General features: G+C 36.1%; 1 protein-coding gene across 2 annotated transcripts in view; it reads right to left on the reverse strand.

Moving 5' to 3' along the window:
• Positions 1–19605, reverse strand: part of ASCC3 (activating signal cointegrator 1 complex subunit 3) — a 344123-nt gene that overhangs the window by 140898 nt on the left and 183620 nt on the right. For both annotated transcript variants that reach the window (XM_004422154.3, XM_087443924.1), the window contains exon 14: positions 16521–16655. In XM_004422154.3, the coding sequence (XP_004422211.2) occupies positions 16521–16655 (135 nt within the window). The remainder of the gene's footprint in view (positions 1–16520; positions 16656–19605) is intronic.

Here is a 19605-nt window from a genome sequence, read left to right on the forward strand (position 1 = left end):
AATTATCCTACAGTAAAACTGATTATTTTTCCACTTTTGGTGTACAGGTCTATGAATTTTAACATATGTTCCATTTGTGTAACCACCATTATAATCATGATACAAAACAGTTCCTTTGCCCTAAAAAATTCCCTTGTGTTATTCCTTCAGAGTTAAATCCTTCCCACCCACAACCCCTGATCTGTTCTCCACCCCTACAATTTTGTCACTTCCAGAATGTTATATAAATTGAATCAAACAGTATATAAACTTCTGGGCCTGGTTTCTTTCACCTAGTTTGATGCCTTTGTGATTCATCCAAGTGATTGTAACAATAGATCATTCCTATTTATTGCTGAGTAGTATTCCACAGTATGGATGGATATATCACAGTTCATTAATCTAATCACCCATGGAAGGATGTTTGGGTTGTTTCCAGATTTGGTAATTATGAATAGAGCCTATATGAACATTCATGTATACTTTTTGTGTGTGTGTGAATATATTTTAATTTCTCTAAAGCAGATACCAGGGGTGTATTGCTGGGTCACATGGTAAACGTACGTTTAATTTTATGAAAACTGCCAAACTGTTTCTAGCGTGGCTGTATCATTTGGCATTTGCATCCGCAATGTATGAGGGTGCCAGCTGCTTCCCATTGCTTGTCAGCCCTTGATATTGCCATTATTTTTTATTTTAGCCATTGTAATAGGTGTGTGGTGGTATCTCATCATGGTTTTAATCTGTATTTCTCTAATAGTTAATGTTGTGGAACATCTTTTCATGTTCTTGGATGTACATTTCTTGTTTTTCTGGGTGAGGAAGACTGGCCCTGAGCTAACATTTGTGCCAATCTTCCTCTATTTTGTATGTGAGTCACTGCCACAGCATGGCCACCAATGAGTCGTGTAGGTCTGCACCAAGGAACTGAACCCCGGGCTACCAAAGCGGAGCATGCCAAACTTAACCACTAGGTCATGGGGCTGGCCCCCTGAAGATTTTGGCTTTTATTCTGAACTAAACGGGAAGCCCCTCAAGGTTTCTGTGCAGGAGAGAGATAGGAGAGAGCAGGTAGGTAACTATTACAATATTCTAGGTGAGATGTGATGGTCAATTGGACCAGGTGTAAAACATCTCAATAAAATAATAAGTCTTAACTAACACACACATGCAACTCTCTATATATGTCTCTCTCTTATCTTGGCTTTCTTAACAAATGAGAAATAAAAACTGAAATTGCAGAAGTGTAAAAATTAAAACACCATACATCAAACTTACAGAACAGAGTGAAGTTATGCTCTCAGAAAACATCATATCTGAAATATTTACGTAAAAATATTTACGTAAATATTTATGTAAATAAGAACATAATAAGTAAATCAAGCACCTCGTTCAAGAAGTTAGAAAAATAACAATATAACAATGCCAAGGAAAGAAGAAATGCCCCAATAGAGTTAAGATAGAATCTGATGATTTAAAAATTATGAATTTGACAAGTAAACACAAAACTCTTATTATAAAAGAAAAAATTAAACAAAAATAGGCAATGGCTATTATTGGCTACAGCACAGTTTGGAAAACTACGTGCCAACTGTCTGTTTTGTAAATAAAGTTTTATTGGCAATACAGCCATATAAATTTGTTTACATACTGTCTATGGCTGCTTTTGAGCTACAAGAGGAGGGTTGAGTAGTTGTGACAGACACCATATGTCCACAGGCTTAAAATATTTACTATTTGTCCTTTATGTAAAAGGAGATACATAGCTATACACAAGCACAAGAGCACAAGCATAAAGATGCAAAATTAGTAATGTGAAAAAAATGTTCAGGAATATACCACAATTTAAAAGAATCAGAAAAGAATATTTTTGTAAAATTCAATACATTCCATTTAAAAAAATGTTTGGAATGGATGATTTTCTAGGAAAATATGTTATTAACATTTCTCCTAAAAGTGGTAGAAAATTGCAAAATAAAAGCAACGGAGGAAATTTAAAAGCTATCTCACATCTGGGCTTTGAAATTTTTAAAGATGAATTAGTTCTAATGTTATTAAGAGGTCCAAGAGCATAGAAATAGAAGGAAAGACTCAAAATTAATCTTACAGAGTTAGTGTAATAGCACTGGTACTAAAACCTGATGAAGCAGAAAACAATACAACAGAGAAAATGCAAATAGTAAAGAACCTTAGAAACAGAATTCATCAATGCATTAAAACAATACACTACAAACAAGTACAACTCAACTCCAGAACGCAAGGGCATTATACTTAGAAATACACTTGTATTAACTTAATTATTAATAAGTCAAGAGAAAAAACATATGATCATCTCCAGGCATTGATATCTGACAAAACGCTACATTCAATCTTGATGAATAGATGTGACAATATCTGTCTCAAACTATGTCTTAATAGTAAAACATTAGGAATATATCAATTAAAATTAGGAACAAGGAAAAGTTGTTTACTTTCAGCCCACCAATGTCCTGGACAATGGAATTAGACATGAGAAAATAATAAACAGTATAAGTACTGAAAAAGTAGAGGCCAAAGTAATTATTAGTTGTAGAAGAAATGAACATTTATTTATAAAATTGAGGACTAATTAAAAACTATTAAATAAAATAAAAGAATTCAGAAAGGTGGTAGTCTCAAAAATACTTTAAAAAGTCTTTCTATATACAAACAATAAATTGTTAGAAAATAAAAGTGAAGTATCACATTTATAACAGCCATCAAAAACAGAAAGAACAGGGCCGCCCTTGTGGCTTAGCGGTTAAGTCCGCGCGCTCTGCTGCTGGCGGCCCAGGGTTCAGATCCCGGACGCGCACCAACGCACCCGGCTTCTCCGGCCATGCTGAGGCCGCGTCCCACATACAGCAACTAGAAGGACGTGCAGCTATGACATGCAGCTATCTACTGGGGCTTTGGGGGAAAAAATAAATAAATAAAATTAAAAAAAAAAAAAAAAACAGAAAGAACAAGAAATAGGTAGCACCTACATGAAGAAAGCATTAAGATACTGCTGAAGGACATTCAAGAAATGAAGTGATGTGCTTTGCTTTTGAGATAGAAAAACTTGATTTGGTAAGAATACCAATCCTCACTAAGAATCTGTAAAATCAATGCACTAACTCAACTAAAAGATGAACATGATTTCTTGGAGGTGATACTAAAGTTCATCTTGAAAAGTAAACCTGTATTTTATCCAGGAAAAATTCTAAAATTGAAGAATAATCAGGATGCTTCTACCAATGATGTATTAAAAATATTATAAAACCTGGGGCTGACCCAGTGGCACAGTGCTTAAGTTCACGTGTTCCACTTTGGCGGCCCAGGCTTCATGGGTTCGGATTCTGGGCGCAGACCTATGCACCACTTATTGAGCCACGTTGTGGTAGGCATCCCACATACAAAGTAGAGGAAGATGGGCATGGATGTTAGCCCAGGGCCAGTCTTCCTCACCAAAGAAAGGAGGATTGGTAACAGATGTTAGCTCAGGTCTAATCTTCCTCACACAAAAAAAATATTATAAAACCAGAATAAGTAAAACAGTTTGATACCAGAGAAGAAATAGTAAGATCAACGAAATAGAAGGGAAAGTTCAAACACTGACTCAGGCAAATATCAGAATTTTATATGTTATTTTAAATTTTAAAATCAACAGAATAAACAGTGAATATTCAGAAAAGGATGATGAGTCCATTACCACATAAAATAAGCTCCACACAGATCAAATATTTTATAAAAATTAAATTAAATTTAAAAAGGGCTAGAGGAAATCACAGATGAAGTAGGTGTGGCCTTTATAAGCAAGACAAAGCCCAAGGACTATAAATAAATTGATAAAAATTCAGCATGGTAAAAATATTGATAACTGATTTTTATTTGTTTAACTAGAAAAAATATCTGTAACACATGAGACAGTACATGCATTTCAATACACAATGGACCAAGGATATAAACATGCAACTTATAGAAAAAGAAATTCAAATGGCCAACATGGAAAATGCTCAGCTTCACTCATAAAGAAATGCCAGTCAAAATAATAACAAAGTACCATTTTTTCCTAATCTATTACTCTGTCATAAGCTTAAAAACTGCCCAGTGTTGGCAAAGTCTTGTGGGAGGAAGTTGCTGTTCAAGGAAGTGTAAATTGGAACAATCTCCCTAGTGGGCACTTCAGGACCATTCACCAAGATTTTAAATGCACGTACCGTGCTGATGTATAAATTCCACTGCTAGGAATTTTCCCAACGGATATTTTTGCAACTGCCAAGAGTATGAGCAAGAATGTTTACTGCAGTACTATTAACAATAAAAAGTAATTGGAAACAACACAACTATCCATCAAGACAGGGCTGGGTAAACGAATTAAGATAATGTCCACATTGTGGCATATTATGCAGTTGTTAAAAGAATGAATCAGATCTTTCTGTGTTGATTTGGAAAGATCTCCATGATGTATTATTGAGTGAAAATAAGCAAGAGACATAAAAGTGTGTCTAACATGATCCAATTTGTTCACACTAAAACATATATGCAAATATACAATGGTAGTTGTACAAAAATCTTCCCTTGAAAGAAATACAGGAAGCTTTTTAACAGGAGTTTCATGGGGAGAAATGAATGGAGAAGAGATGGTTAAGAGCATGAGTTATGGAGCTAAACTTGTTTATTACAAGATGCCTGCTACTTTCTGAAGTATCAGAACAATCACTGTTTTCTATCTGGAGTTCAGGCTTTGCTATCTTCTGAATAGCTGAGAGATAATAATTCATCTTGTTCACATTCTCTGAACATGGCATTGGATTCTCTAAGGAAGCCATCTGAGATCCAATACTATCCTCACTAGACAAAGTGTTTCTACACATGGAAATTCAGCACAAAAGAACACCAGTTGTGAAAAGGTAAAGGGAGTCAGGTGCGTAGTTTAACGATTGTCTAAGCTTGGTTTCCTCTGACTTTATATTTTCACTTTTCACAAGTGAACTTTCCATATAGGGCTTTATACTCAGTAAAATTAGAATGGAATGGACAACTGCTAAGATAATCCTTTAACACAGAGGGTACTATATTCTTTTCTCCCAGTGAAAGCATGTAGGGCCTCCTTCCACGACTTGACATATCTTTTTCCTACCCATGAGATGGAAAATCAGGGTGAGTACTTTTAAAAATGAAGAAGGTTAAAATGTAACCACTTCCCAAAGTTGACTTCCAAACTAACACAAATACATGATTAAAAAACATGATTAAAAAAAGGACTGACACGGGGCCAGCCTGGTGGCGCAAGTGGTTAAGTGCGCGCGCTCCGCTGCGGCAGCCCGGGGTTTGCCGGTTCGGATCTCGGGTGCGCACCGACGCACTGCTTGTCAAGCCATGCTGTGGCGGCGTCCCATATAAAGTAGAGGAAGATGGGCACGGATGTTAGTTCAGAGCCAATCTTCCTCAGCAAAAAGAGGAGGATTGGCATCAGATGTTAGCTTGGGGCTGATCTTCCTCACCAAAAAAAAAAAAAAGGGACTGATGGCAAATGAGGATATTAAAGGAAAACAAATTTGTTGTTTTCCCCCCATAAGATCAAAAAATATACAGAAGCACCACAAGACTTTCAGCTCAGATAAAAACCCTGAATGAAAGAGGATGACGAAATTGCATAAATAATTTATAATGACCTTTGTAAGCCTTCTGAGGTAATTTATCTTGATAAGGTATGCTTTAATGTGGATAATTTCAAACTCATTAGGAAAGAATGACCGCCATTATAAAAACTAAAGTTTAAGCAGGAGGAGGCAAATATTTTCTCCCAAATGATAACATTCTTTCCCACTATTATTAGTGAGTATGCCTTATCAATGTTAGAAAAAAGATTATCAAGTCCTCATCCTTGGTAAGTGCCATTTTTATCATTCAGTGTTTATAAAGTTAATCAGCATGAGACAGTGGACCTGGTTACATCGTTAGAAGCATAAACTAATACCTGGCTTCTCTTTTAACAAGAGTTTAGAGGCCTAAGGAGTATAATATGCCTTCCTTCCTCTCCCCTTCTCTCTCTCTTTTAAAGCTCTTATTCCACTGTAAACCTTGTTCACTGAGACATGTAAAATTGGTCCTCTGGCATCTACGCCAAGAGAGCAAAGACCTGCAATGCTCTGGCCTCCGTGAGGCTGTCACAAGGAAACCCATCATACGTCCCCTCCCTGTTCTCATGGCAATGTCCATTAGTCATCTGCTCACTATGTCAACTAAACCTGGCTATGATCAGAATTTCTGGGGATCTTATTAAAAATGTTAGGGCCTTAGTTTCAGAGATTCTGATTCTGATTATCTGGCATGGGAACAGGTAAGGGAGAACCAATGATGTATTATACTGTTGTCCCCATAATACTTGGTATTTCTTTGCTCTTGACTCAATTCCTTACCCATTCTACTATTTCTCCACCCTAGTGGAACAAATTCTTCACCCTACTCTCTGCAACTGCCATGCAGTGATTGGTAAACTTTATGAATCTCTTCTCCCACCTTGCCTAACTGAAACTTGACTCTCCTCCATGGACTCTGTTTCCTATGCATACCTCTCAAGTAGTGGGAGATGATGTCTCTCTTCCCCATTACCATTTCCAGACCAGTATGTACTCATCTTTTGTAAAAACCTCTGCTCCTCTAAGGTTGAGTCCATCTGGCCATGTCACCACCACCCAAGTTTATCCAATGAAGATTTGATACTTACGGCTCTTAGTCTTTCTCTCCATTCCAATGCCTGTCATCATCCTAGGTGACAGTATTTTTCATGTGGACATTCAAAACCCTCACCCTTCGGTTCCTTGACATCCTCATTTCCAGTGACATCTCCTCTGTCCCACCTCAGCCATACCAATGATTATATTCTAGGCCTTATCATCAACCCACAACTGTACTACTTCCAAAATCACTAGTACAGACATCTCATTTTCTAATCAAAGCTTCCTATATTTCAAGCTTGCCCAACTAATTTTTCTAACTCCATTCTTTATCATTAATGACACTTCCAGATCACAATTCCTCTACTTTCTTTCTGTTTATCAACAGCACCTTACCCCACCCCCGCCCCAATCCTTATTCTTGATCTTTCTCCAGCTTAGATAGCAGAGCCCAACATTTTAATCACACTCCTGCCATTTTCTTAAACTCATCTGCCCTTTTGTCATACCTGACTGGCAAAATGTCAAACTCAGATGACCCGAGGCAGCTAGTGATTAAAAATTATAGGGGCCGGCCCGGTGGTGCAAGTGGTTAAGTGTGCACGCTCCGCTGCACAGCCCGGGGTTCACCGGTTAGGATCCCCAGCACGCACTGAGGTACTGCTTGGAAAGCCATGCTGTGGCGGCATCCCATATAAAGTGGAGGAAGATGTGCACGGATGTTAGCCCAGGGCCAGTCTTCCTCAGCAAAAAAAGGGGAGGATTGGCAGATGTTAGCACAGGGCTGATCTTCCTCAAAAAAAAAAAAAGAAACAAAAAACAAAGAAAAATTATATACAAGGACAACTTGAAACCACTCTAAATCCATGAGCACAATCTTAACAAGTTCTTAACATTGGACAGCAATTCTGCAATGTCTTTATAGTCCGTTTGTTCTCATATGTTTCACAATGTCTACATTAGGCAATTTTTTGCTCTCCACAAACTTCTAATCACCTTGGCTACCCTTGACTCTCAGAGAATGAGTTTAACACTTACTTTATAAAGAAAATACAATACATCAGAAGAAACTCCCTCATCTTCCTGCCATGTACCTAAAACTTATTTGCATCAGAACCCATCTTTTCAACCTTCCATTCTGTTATAACAGAAGTACCCTAACTCCTATCTAACAATATCTCTCTACTTGTTCTCTGGATCCCATCCTCTTGCCTTCTCAGGACACATATTATCCATGGTCCCTTCTCTTTCCTATATGAGTAATCAATCAGTTTCACTCATTTCTCATTCTCTCTTGAATACTTCATACAGAATATAAACATACTGCTTCCATCTTGAAAAGAATATATCCACCTTTCTGGGTGCTATTTCATATTTTCTAGATACCATCTGTTTTCCTTTTGTATTCAAATTAACTTCTCAAAATTGATGTCTACACTTGAATCTTCTATTTCCACACTCATCAGCCAACTTAATCTAGTTTTTGCTCTCTACTCATTGAATGAGAAAGGCTCTAAAATAAGGTCACCAATATTTTCCATGTTGCTAAGTACAGTGAATATTTTGCAGCCCTCATGTTACTTGACCACTCACAATATTACTCAGTATTATGATCACTTCCTTCTCTTTGAAACACTCTTTTCCTTGGCCTCCAATGTCCTGGCGGCTCCTTTGTTCTCTCATTCTCCTCTATCTAACCATTAAATATTAGAATTCCTCAAGGCTTGGTCTTAGGCTCTTTCACCACTCATATCCACACCCATGGTTTCCCCACACCAAAACAGACTGTACTTCTGATATATCAGACTCACATATTCATCCAGATGCTTACTCCAGATCTCTAAGTATCCCAGGCATCTCAAACTCAGCATGTCCAAATGAAATTCATGATCTGCACCCTTCCCTCCAAAATCATCCTTCTCTACTATTCTTTTTCTTCATAAATGACCCAGTTACCCACTCAACAATGCAAGCCAGACATCCTTTAGAAGCCGGACAACTTTTAGATCTCTCTTCCTCAATGCCCCACATCCCATTAACCACCAAGTCCTAGCAATTCTATTTCCCAAATATTCCTCAATGAATCCACATCTAATTGGTCTTCACATTCTCTCTTGCCCTACCTGTGTGCATAGTGATCTTTTTTATAAACACAAATCTGATCATGCCACTCTCTTTCTCAAACATCTCTAATCATAATCCATTGCTTTTAAGACAAAATACCAAATTTGTAACATGATATACAAGGCCCTTATGATCTAGTCTTTGCCTACAACATTATACTCATCTTATGTCACAAATCTACTGTCTGCCACTCCCCATCAATCTCTATGTTTTAGTCATTCTGACTTTTATCCATTTTCTTCAATGTGCTATTGTTTTTCTGGTGTCAGAGACTTTTCTTAGAACATTCTTCTGCTGCCGTTTGCTTTGTGAACTCCTAACTTTCAAATCTCAGCTTAAATGTCACTGTGTTAGCTAAGCTTCCTCTAACACCATCGTCTAGGTCAGATCTCCCAATTTTACTTTCTCTTAGCACTTTATCCCTCTTTGTTTATTACAAATGCAATTAAAATCAATTATTTAGTTACTCGATTAATCTTTAATAAGCTCCATAAGGATAAAGGGGCAGCTATTTATTCTTCCTAAATATATTTCCATTCCCAGTTAAAGCAAAGAATATTCAGCAGCACATAACTCTCCACTCCTTCTATGAGCCTTCCTGTATTGCACGAGCCAGAAGGTAAAAACCTCTATTTCCCAGATCTCTTATAGTCAGAGTACTGGACGCAAAATTCCATTCTACTAATTAGATGCACTCATACAAGATCTGGACAATGGAAGTGAACAGGAAACCACCTTCTTGTTATCTTTTGCTGGCAAGCAAGATCTTGGAGAAATGAGGGTTGAAAGTTGTAACGGATGTACCATACATTCAAAATTTGGTTTTCCAGTGTGATCATGAATGTTGAAAGGCATCTATAGTAGGAGCTGTAGCTTCTACCTGCTGGATCACCATCATGGTGGCTGGTTCTTCAACAGTTCCAGTGGTAGCCCCCTGAATTCTACTCCTCCAATCTTATCAACATTCTAGTAAGTACCTAATTTCTTGTACAAAATCTTTTCTATTTAAAATGTACCTAGAGTGGTCTGTTTCCTTTATTGAATATTGACTGATACAACACATGTCTTTCTCAACCCACTCTAAACTAGTTGACAGCAGAGTCTATTTATCTTGATACCTACTGGACTACCACAGTGACTGGTAGGTAGCTTACACTCAGTAAATATTCACTGAATGGCCACCTCTAAAAAGAGTTTGGGGCTTATGCATACACAATCAATTCACAATGACACGGACTAGTCTAATGCCCATAACCGATTTCCATATGTCATTCTGGTTGTGCTAATTATTCATTTTAACTCAGGAGAAAAGAACTACTATGTCCTCTGTTCCATGTTATATTCCTTGAAAGATGGTCTCAGTTCCCACATGGGCTACCCTGCTATTACTACAATCCAATTATGCAGAAACAAGTTAGCATTCCAGAGAGCATCCTAATCAGAAAAAGATAAATCTCATTTAAAGTTACATACTTTATATCCATTTGGCCATCTTTAAATAAATGCTGAAATAAAATTTTAAAAAAATCACAGTGTGAAATGTGATTTTGATCTTTAAATTTTATCAGTATAAACCTCTGTACCTCTAGCGATCGATAACCTTACTTATTTAATCTATATGTCTTTAGAGTGCTTCTCGTATTGAAGTATTTTCAAATGAGAGAGCAACAATATTCGAATTAACATAATTTTCCAAAACAGCATGGTTCCATAAGAAGATGTATAAATTTGTTGTAAGAAATTTATTCTGCGCTTCTAAAATACATCTTCAAGCACAGGAACAAAAACCACTGCAATAAAAATTTACTTAAAAGTAATAACAAAACCATTAAGGACAAACTTCCAATGCTTTCTATGTCTCTTAAAAAGAGTCTCACTTACTCGAAGTAAGCCATATGTTAAGACTACATGGAAATGAACACCTGGGCCACGGGAATTACACCTGCTTGGAGGAAAATGAATCTTACTTTTCAGCACTTGAGTTCTGGTCATATAATTCAATAGGTCCTCTCTGCATATAAAGTCCAAACATCTAAGCATGTAATTCAAGGTCCTCCACATTCTGATCAAAATCTACATGCCTAGCCCTTCATACACCTTACATTCCAGTGAAAAGAGAACATTCTCATTCTCCAAATGTATCCAGTGGTTTCCTCTGCCCATGTCCTCTTTCTTCTTTCCTTGGAATGTCCTTTACCCTCATTGCTGCCTACTGAAATACAAGACCACTGGGTTGAATTAATCTACTACTCTTCTGTGTTCTCACTGAACTGTTCTCCTCTCACGTCATTTACCACACTTTGTTTTACTTATATATGTATTTCTAAATCCTCTGTGAGACTGTCTGTGTCTTAAAGGCAGAGAGACTGCCTTGTTCAGCCACTTATTTTCAGTGGTACAAGACATTTCATCAATTGAATTAAAACTGACGTTAATTTAGAATTGGATGTCTCTAAAATCCTTGTTCTTAAAAGATACATAATATTTAATTGAATTGCTGTCCATATTTTAAAATTCCCCTACTGTTGGATATTTATGCTGTTTGTATTTTTTTTCATTATAAATAATGTGTTGGAATAAAACTCCCAGTGTATATTAACTTTTCCTTTTAATCTTTCCTTAGAAAGATTCCCAGGTTAGGATTTCAAGGCTAAAGGCTCTGAAAAAGAGTTTAGTTCTTAAAATATATTACCAAAATGTTTTTTAAAAGGATTGAACTGAGCATTGCCACAGGAAATCTAGGCATCTGCCAGATCCTCAAATTATCTTCAGATAATTTGGGCATTTTTACTTTTTGATGATTTATTGAGTAGAAGAGTACATGGTCTGTTAATTTATACAGTTTTATCTAATAATTTTTTTTCTCATAGATTACCTATTTTATTTCTTCTTTTTGCTCATTTACTTACTGCAAACTTCATGTTTTAGTTATTAAGATTAATAAATACACATATAAAGAAGTAGTTATTAACTAGTCTGTTGTATTGGTTACTAATATTTCCCCCAACCTGCTTAACTGCCTTTTACAATTCAGTATATTATTTTTTGTTGTCCAAAAGCTTTAAATTTAAATGTTGTCTCATCTGTCACTCCATAAAGTTATCTCCTTTCTTTTCAAAGCTCATATGCAGTTATTTACAGTGTCTACTGTGTGTCATGCAGGATCTACGTTACCTCATTTACTACAAAATCTTAAGATACAGGTATCATTGCCACTTTGTATGTGATGAAATTGTGGCTTGAGAAGTTAAAAGGGTATGTAATACCCAGGTTTGCCTGGACCTGAAGCCTTTACTCTACAAGAGGCTACTCCCCTTTGAAAATAGAAAAGTCATGCTTCCCAAAATCCAATTAAACAGTCAGTGCTATTTTTTATTAATTTTCTTTTAAAAATATTAATACAATTTTGACATTCTTTCTACGTGGTTACAATAGTCAGTAGATTTACTATGTAGCCTCTAAAAAAAGAGGCTGATATAGCTGAGGAAAGAACATACTCTGAGAAGATAGTATTTTGCCTATATTTAAAGCAAAAAATGAGAGAAAGGGGCCTAATAGCCACCTGCTACTGTCTTTAGTTAACAGATATCATCTATTCCAGGAAGAGCAAATTCTAATTTTATTTGGCCATACTGACACTGTAAAGCTGCTAAGGCAGAAATAAAGAAAGCTATCAATATTAAGTATCAGACAATTTGTATCAAAGCCAGATTCTGTTACTTTAGTCAAAGACTAAAACTGATGTATGAAAAGAACAAGGAGATGGTTGGTAGATCTAGATAATAATAAAAATGTCATATAAAATGATATTTTAAGGTAGCCTGTGGGTACATATTATTATTGGATTTTTCCCAGTGTTCTGATTTGTTTAATAGATATGTTTTTCCAACAACTACATTCATGAGGCTTAATGCATGATACACCATTTCTACCTAAAAGGAAAACTCTTAATATCACTAATATATTAAAAAATTGAACCACATCAGTGCCCATAAATCAGAGAAATATTGTACAGGGGAAAGCATTTATTTGATTGAGATCTGGAGTAAAACAGAATCTGAAGATTCTAACTGAAAAATTCAATCAACTTAAAATTAAAATCATAATTAAAAACAATGACTTAATAATGAAAATATCTGCAAATACTTCCATAAATGTAGGCTGCTACTATTCCCTGAGGTATGTTCTATTTTACAGAAAATAGTGGTTTCTTAAGAGAGTATCTTTGTGAGGGAGAGCAAAAAGTAATAATATGCAAGGGAAATTTATCCATATTGTTCATTATCATTTCATCATTTCTAAATTTAGTTATTCATACACATTTCTAAAAGATTTTTATAATATGATATGTAAAGTTTTATCATTATTCAGCCAGTTTACAAAATAATTTCCTATATCACTCCATTTGTTTTTCATGTTAAAATACTAGAATAGGTGTTATTTATGCCATTATTATTCTATTTGATAGAAAAGACAGTAAGCTGCAGAAATGCGTAGGTGTTTAGGGCCGCAGGGCTTCTGGAGGTGAAGTTCCAGCCCGAGCTTTCTGTCACCGTGCCCTCTTGCTTTGGGCTCCTCCAGAATTCCTGAGACACCCCCTCCCCAGGGGCACCCCAAGCTCCAGCTCCACCGCTTAAGCTACTCTCAGGGCACTCCACTTTCCTTTCCGCATTTTCTTCCTTCAGTGGACAATCTGGAAATATAGCTGGTTTTTCAGCTGGGGGGTGACTTGGATATTAAAGGTGTGAATGGTATGAGGAGTCCTGAAGTATAATTGTTACTTACATGGAAGAAGACTCATTTTGAGCTGCGGCTAAGGCACAGAAACGGCCTTATTACATATACACACACATACACATACACACAGACAAGGAGCATTTCCTTAATGGAGTTTTTATTTATTATTTTTACAAATAAAGTTACGGTGTGTTGAATAAAACTGTGAAGAAATGCTTTTAAAAATCATACTTGGTTAAGTCAGGAACCGGGTTGGTTACATTAAACACTGTGGGTAAAGCATCACTGTGGCACAGTAGGGATTTAGCTGTATTTCCATTAATGGGAGTCATGAGGCTAAACTTCCATAACTACCACAGCAAATTTAACTTCTAACTTTATTTTAATGTTTTGAGTACTTAATTTCCCAATTTTCAAAAATTTGGGAGGAAACACCTCCTACTATCATGGTAGTAGCTTCCTTAGAATTGCCAGAATATTAATACCACTCAAGTTCCGAAGCCACTTCAAGAAATAAGAAGAAACATACAATTAGTGCTAGAACAATAATCTAAAATTCTGGAGCTTTGAGAACACGTTCAGAAAGAGAACCCTATCTGTGATGATGGAATAACATCCACCGTGGAGGGCCAACTTGTCTGAATCCTCCTTGAGGAGAATTGAGGGATACGGCTGGGCTGAAGAGATGCTCTTCCATTTTTCACAAAGAAAAAGAAAATGACTCAAAGCCCTCAAGGCTTTGGGAAGCCCCAGACTGGATTTAATCTGTGCTCTTGAACAAACAGGATGTAGTGTAGTCAAAAGGGTGGACTTTGGAGTCAGACTGGCTCACAGCATGGCTCCACTACTTATTAATCTGGGAAAATTATTCTCTCTCAGTTTCAGTGTCTTTATCTGTAAAGTGGGGATAAGAATCTCTAAAGGACCAAAGAGTGATGCAGATCAAATGAGAAAATTAAAGTGAGAACATCTCTTATAATGTTTGTCTCCGAGGAACAAAGGCAAAAAAAAAAAGTAATTTTGGGGTACCTACTATCAGCCAAATACTATATGAAAGGTTGGGAATATAATGGTGAAAAGGACAATGTTCCTTAAAAACATGTACTTATTAATAAATGTTCGTGGAATTCATTTTTATTAAAAAAAATCCAATAATAACAGTTGGATCAGGATAAGAATCAAGTATAATAAAAATACCAAAAAAAGTATAATAAAAATGACTAGAGATTTTCAAGTCTACCCAACTGTATTAAAACTTTCCATTTCTTCATGTTTTTTCAGCATAATGATCTGTGAATCTGTGATGTTGTTTCCTTAAGTAAATATTATTTGAAAATGACTCTATATAAATTATTTCTATAATGCTTTAGAATATTCCATGCTGTATCTGCATTACTTGCACATATGCCATATCAAGGGATAATAATAGCACAAACCCAACAACATAGGTTGCTGTGAGGATTGAATCAGTTATACAAAACAATGAAAACAATGCCTGGCACTAGTAAACACTTGATAAATATTAAACATTATTATTATAAAAATTAAATAATAAACCTGCATTATTTAGAATAGCAATAGCACTCAGAATTGAGAGGTGGGAAGTAACCAGAAATCCACAAGGTGGCTCTCAAGGCTTGGCTTTTAAACACAATAGAATTGCTTTGTATTGTCAAAGAAATAAAACAAGACTTATGAATGCCAACCTAACTTTTCAAAGACTCTCATAAATTCCCAACTAATAAATAACTGGAAGAATAGAAAGCTGCATACTAAGTGTCAGATAATAGAAAATTTTATAAGGTGAAAAGAATGAAGAAAATGAATAAATTTTGTAGTGCTAAATTGAAAGAGAACCTGATGTTCAAAACAACTAGCATAGATTATCACATTCAGAATTTAAAATATCAATATAAAATGGTGAAATTTATGGTGCAGTCATAAAAATTAAACACATTTTACTAAGATGATAAATGTGAAGGTGCATAGCACAATGTCTGGCAGCTAGCAGCTGTTCAGTAAACATCAGTTAAATCTTATATTATGTATATAAAATATTTTGAAGTTACTATCATTTTATGCCCACAGACTTTTTATTTGACAATTTATTTTCATAGCTTTAAATAAGGGCAAATTTTTTCTACAAACGGAAAGAGTATTTCAGGCTTTTTGGGCCATATAGTCCCTGTAGCCAGTACTCAATTCTTCCTTTGTAGTGCAAGAAAGCAGCCATAGACAATAAAAGAAGGGATCTGGCTGTTTTCTAATAAAACTTGAACTACAAAAGCAGGTGGCTGCCTCTGGCCTTCGGGCTGTTTGCCCATTCTTGATCGAAACCACTATTTGATATAATTAAATAAAACCTTCCATAAATCTTAAAATACTATCAATAACCAAATTACCTAGAGAAATGCCTCTCAAACTGTAATGTGCATAAAATCACCTGGGGATCAGATTATGATTTGGTAAGTCTGGGGTGGGGCCTGAGGGTCTGCATTTCAAATGAGGATCCAGGCTTTTTAGGATGTTAGAGCATACACTGGCTAGCAAGGCAGCTGTTCTCAAACTTTTTGGTCTCAAACTTTTACATTCTTAAAAAAAGCTTTTGTTTATTAGGTCCATATCAACCTCAGAAATTAAAACTGAGAAATTTAAAAAATATCTACCTATTAGATCTTTTAAAGACCAATAATAAACCCATTAGACGTTACCACAGTTTATGAAATTTAACGTTTTCACTATATTTTAAAGAGCAAGGCTAAACACTACAGTTAGAACCACAAAGAAAGAAGTGATAATTGAACACATCATGCATTGGGATCCTCTGAAAGAGCATTAAGTCAAGAAAAAAGTTAAGATTATAGCATGATAAATCTGTGAAGTTAACTTCTCAGAAATTGGAGACTGGATCTTTCATACATAAAATATCCGGTACACCTGGTACATTATGTGCACCAGGCATTCAGTTCTTGCATCTTGCTGCTATTTGTTCCCTACCTGTTTTTCTGCATGTCCATATTCAGGTCCTTGTGCAGGTAAAAAGCACAAAATCTGGCCATTATTTTTTGCTCTTTCTATCAGAGACATAGCTGTTCTTACAGTGGCATTCCGAGCATGTACAAACACCATCACCTAAAATAAAATCAAGCAGATTATTTAATATTCAAATTTATTACAAGATGGCTTAATACTAGTCTGGAAATCACCCTACATAAACAACTATTAATTTTTCAAAATAAAACCCCCAGTTTATAAACCTCTAACATTTGATTATTTTAGAACAAAGTGTGTGTAAGATAAAGGCAAGTCAAATAAAATTCAATAACATAGCTTTATTTATTATTAGTTGATAAATTGGCAGAAGTTAGAACTGAAATTAATGGATTATATAAAATGTGGAGTTTAACTTGTACATTTCTCTTTTGAAGACATGATATATTATAGGGACAGAGTATAAAAATATATGAGAACACGGGGCTGACCCCGTGGCATAGCGGTTAAGTGCGCGTGCTCCACTGCTGGCGGCCAGGGTTTGGATCCCAGGTGCGCCCTGATGCACTGCTTGTCAGGCCATGCTGTGGCGGCGTCCTACATAAAGTAGAGGAAGATCGGCACGGATGTTAGCTCAGGGCCAGTCTTCCTCAGCAAAAAGAGGAGGATTGGCATGGATGTTAGCTTAGAGCTGATCTTCCTCACAAAAAAATAAAAATACGACAGCCTTATTTCTCCACAGTCAATGAAATTTCCAGTATCATAAAGATGCTTAAAGAAATTCAAAACAAAGAACACTCTTCCTTGGTCAAAATCATGTCTAAGAACAACCATTTAAAACAGAGTTTAGAGGACTGCTGGAGATGAAAATGCTTCTAGAGAGGTATTTGGAATTTTTTGTTGTGGTAGACCTTCCTGTGGGATTACTCACAAAATGATTGTGGAAATCTGAATTAGGCGCAAGTCACATGTCTGGATGCTTTGTCCAGGAGAAGTGGAAAAAAGTACCTTCAGGGACAGTCATCAGGCAGAATGTGAATACAATTCAAGGGAATAAAATAAGGGAAGGATTAGCAGTCTGCATTCACCGCCTGCCTATGGGGGCCTGCCTTCTCTCTTCCGTGATGTTTCTTCTTTGGCTTCCACTTCCCCAGCCTTCCCAAAGAGCCATCACTATGACAAAAATAATTTTTTGTCAACTTTTGTCCATTTACATGGTGTGACTACAAGCATCTGTGGATCTTTTTCAATTTTACATGGTGTGACTAAAAGCATCTTTAGGTAAGTTTGATATTTGACAAGTTCTAGCCCCAGCTTGCGAACAAACTGACACTTCTAAATCACTCTGGAGTCACAGTGATATTCCCTTTAGCCTCAGCAACCTGAAGGTCCTAATTCTTGCCTCTCTTCCCAATATCTCCCCATTTCTGTTAATTATGTTTTCACAGAAGCTAAAACTTTGATATTATTTGCAGGCTACACATTTAGGAGGCTATGCAACCAACTATTTTTAGTCAGGGAATTAATAGGCTCATGTGAGTTATCTAAGTAAACGAGAAGATCATTTTGAAAAAGACTAACACAAAAGTGAAAAAGAGAAGGAGACCTGGGATTTGACCAGAAAGGAGACAGAGTGACACAGATCTAGAGCATGTGTTATATAATTAACCCACAGTAATCTTATGCATTTAAACTTGTCAAATAAAATATTCCACATATGGGACGCCGTTTAAAATTATAGTAGAGTAGGGGCTGGCCCCACGGCTTAGTTGTCAAGCTCGGCGCACTCTGCTTTGGCGGCCCAGCTTCAGTTCCCAGGCGCAGACCTATACTACTCATCAGCGGCCATGCTGTAGCACCGATCCACATACAAAATAGAGGAAGACTGGCATGGATATTAGCTCAGGGCGAATCTTCCTCAGCAAAAAAAGAAAAAAATAACAGTAGAGTAAAATCTCAGATAACAATCATTCAAGAAACTCACTAAAATTCTTTTAGGGTGTATTCAAAGTAAAGGAGAGCAGATGATCCGGAGACGACCAGAAGTTCCTCAATGAAAAACTCCCACAGCATTTAGAGAACATAAAACAAGCACTGCAAGTCATCTGGAGAAATTTAACATAAGTTAATCACAGCCTTCAAGGATATAAAGCTTGAGATTTCATAACTTTGTCAGAGCTCTAACTTATTTGCTGATACTAATGTGTTTTGAAAAGAAATATGATGATAAGAATATTTCTAAAGAGGATACTACCAAAATTTATTGCAGAAAGTTTCACAGATACTTGGAAAATTCTTCTGAATTCCTTATTTTCAACTAAAAAAAACAAATCTGATTTTGATAGGCTCTCTAGCTTTCTGGGGAAATATCTTTACCTCATAGGATGTCATGAGTCTGCTATTTAAGATCACTGTGGTATTTTCATAATACTAACATAAGCTGTTTAATACCAAGTTAGATAGAAAATTCTATTAACCATAATGCCCTGCTGAAGCTTCACCAGTTCAGAATCTGTCAGATTCTACCATCCTCTCTCTTGCAAAAGGAGGGATAGTTCAACTGCGAGTTTCTTGTTAAAGGGTAAGGCAGATTTTTTTCTCTTAAATAAAAATAAATTTTATCACACACAAAGCCTCATTAACCCCTAACATTAAATTTTAAGAAAATAACAATTAAAATGAAGTTTCTTATTATTTTACTAATTTATTCATTCATTCAAACGTTTCTGAGCATGCAGTCACTACCAAGCCCTGAGAAAACAGCTGTGTGAAAGAGAGACAAGGTCCCTTCCCTCATGGAGATGAGAATCTAGTATGATAGATTAAATAAGCACAAAATATTCTTTTACTTGATAAATACTGGTCATGTATATGTAAAATACTGTTAAAAGGAGAGATGTGAAAATGGACACAACGTGGCTCCTTCTGTGAAAAACATGTACAATTTAAGGAGGGAGATAAAACTGTACACAAAATTTAGGCAGCTGACCCAAAAGATGGATGGAATGTCCGATAACAAGGGAACACTAAACACGGAGCTAGTGGGTCTCCTTCATTCATCCATCCCAAGATATTTACACAGTACCTACTG

Source organism: Ceratotherium simum, chromosome 19 (genome assembly GCF_057802395.1).
Source record: "Ceratotherium simum simum isolate JZ-2026a chromosome 19, ASM5780239v1, whole genome shotgun sequence".
Classification (NCBI taxonomy): Eukaryota; Metazoa; Chordata; class Mammalia; order Perissodactyla; family Rhinocerotidae; genus Ceratotherium; species Ceratotherium simum.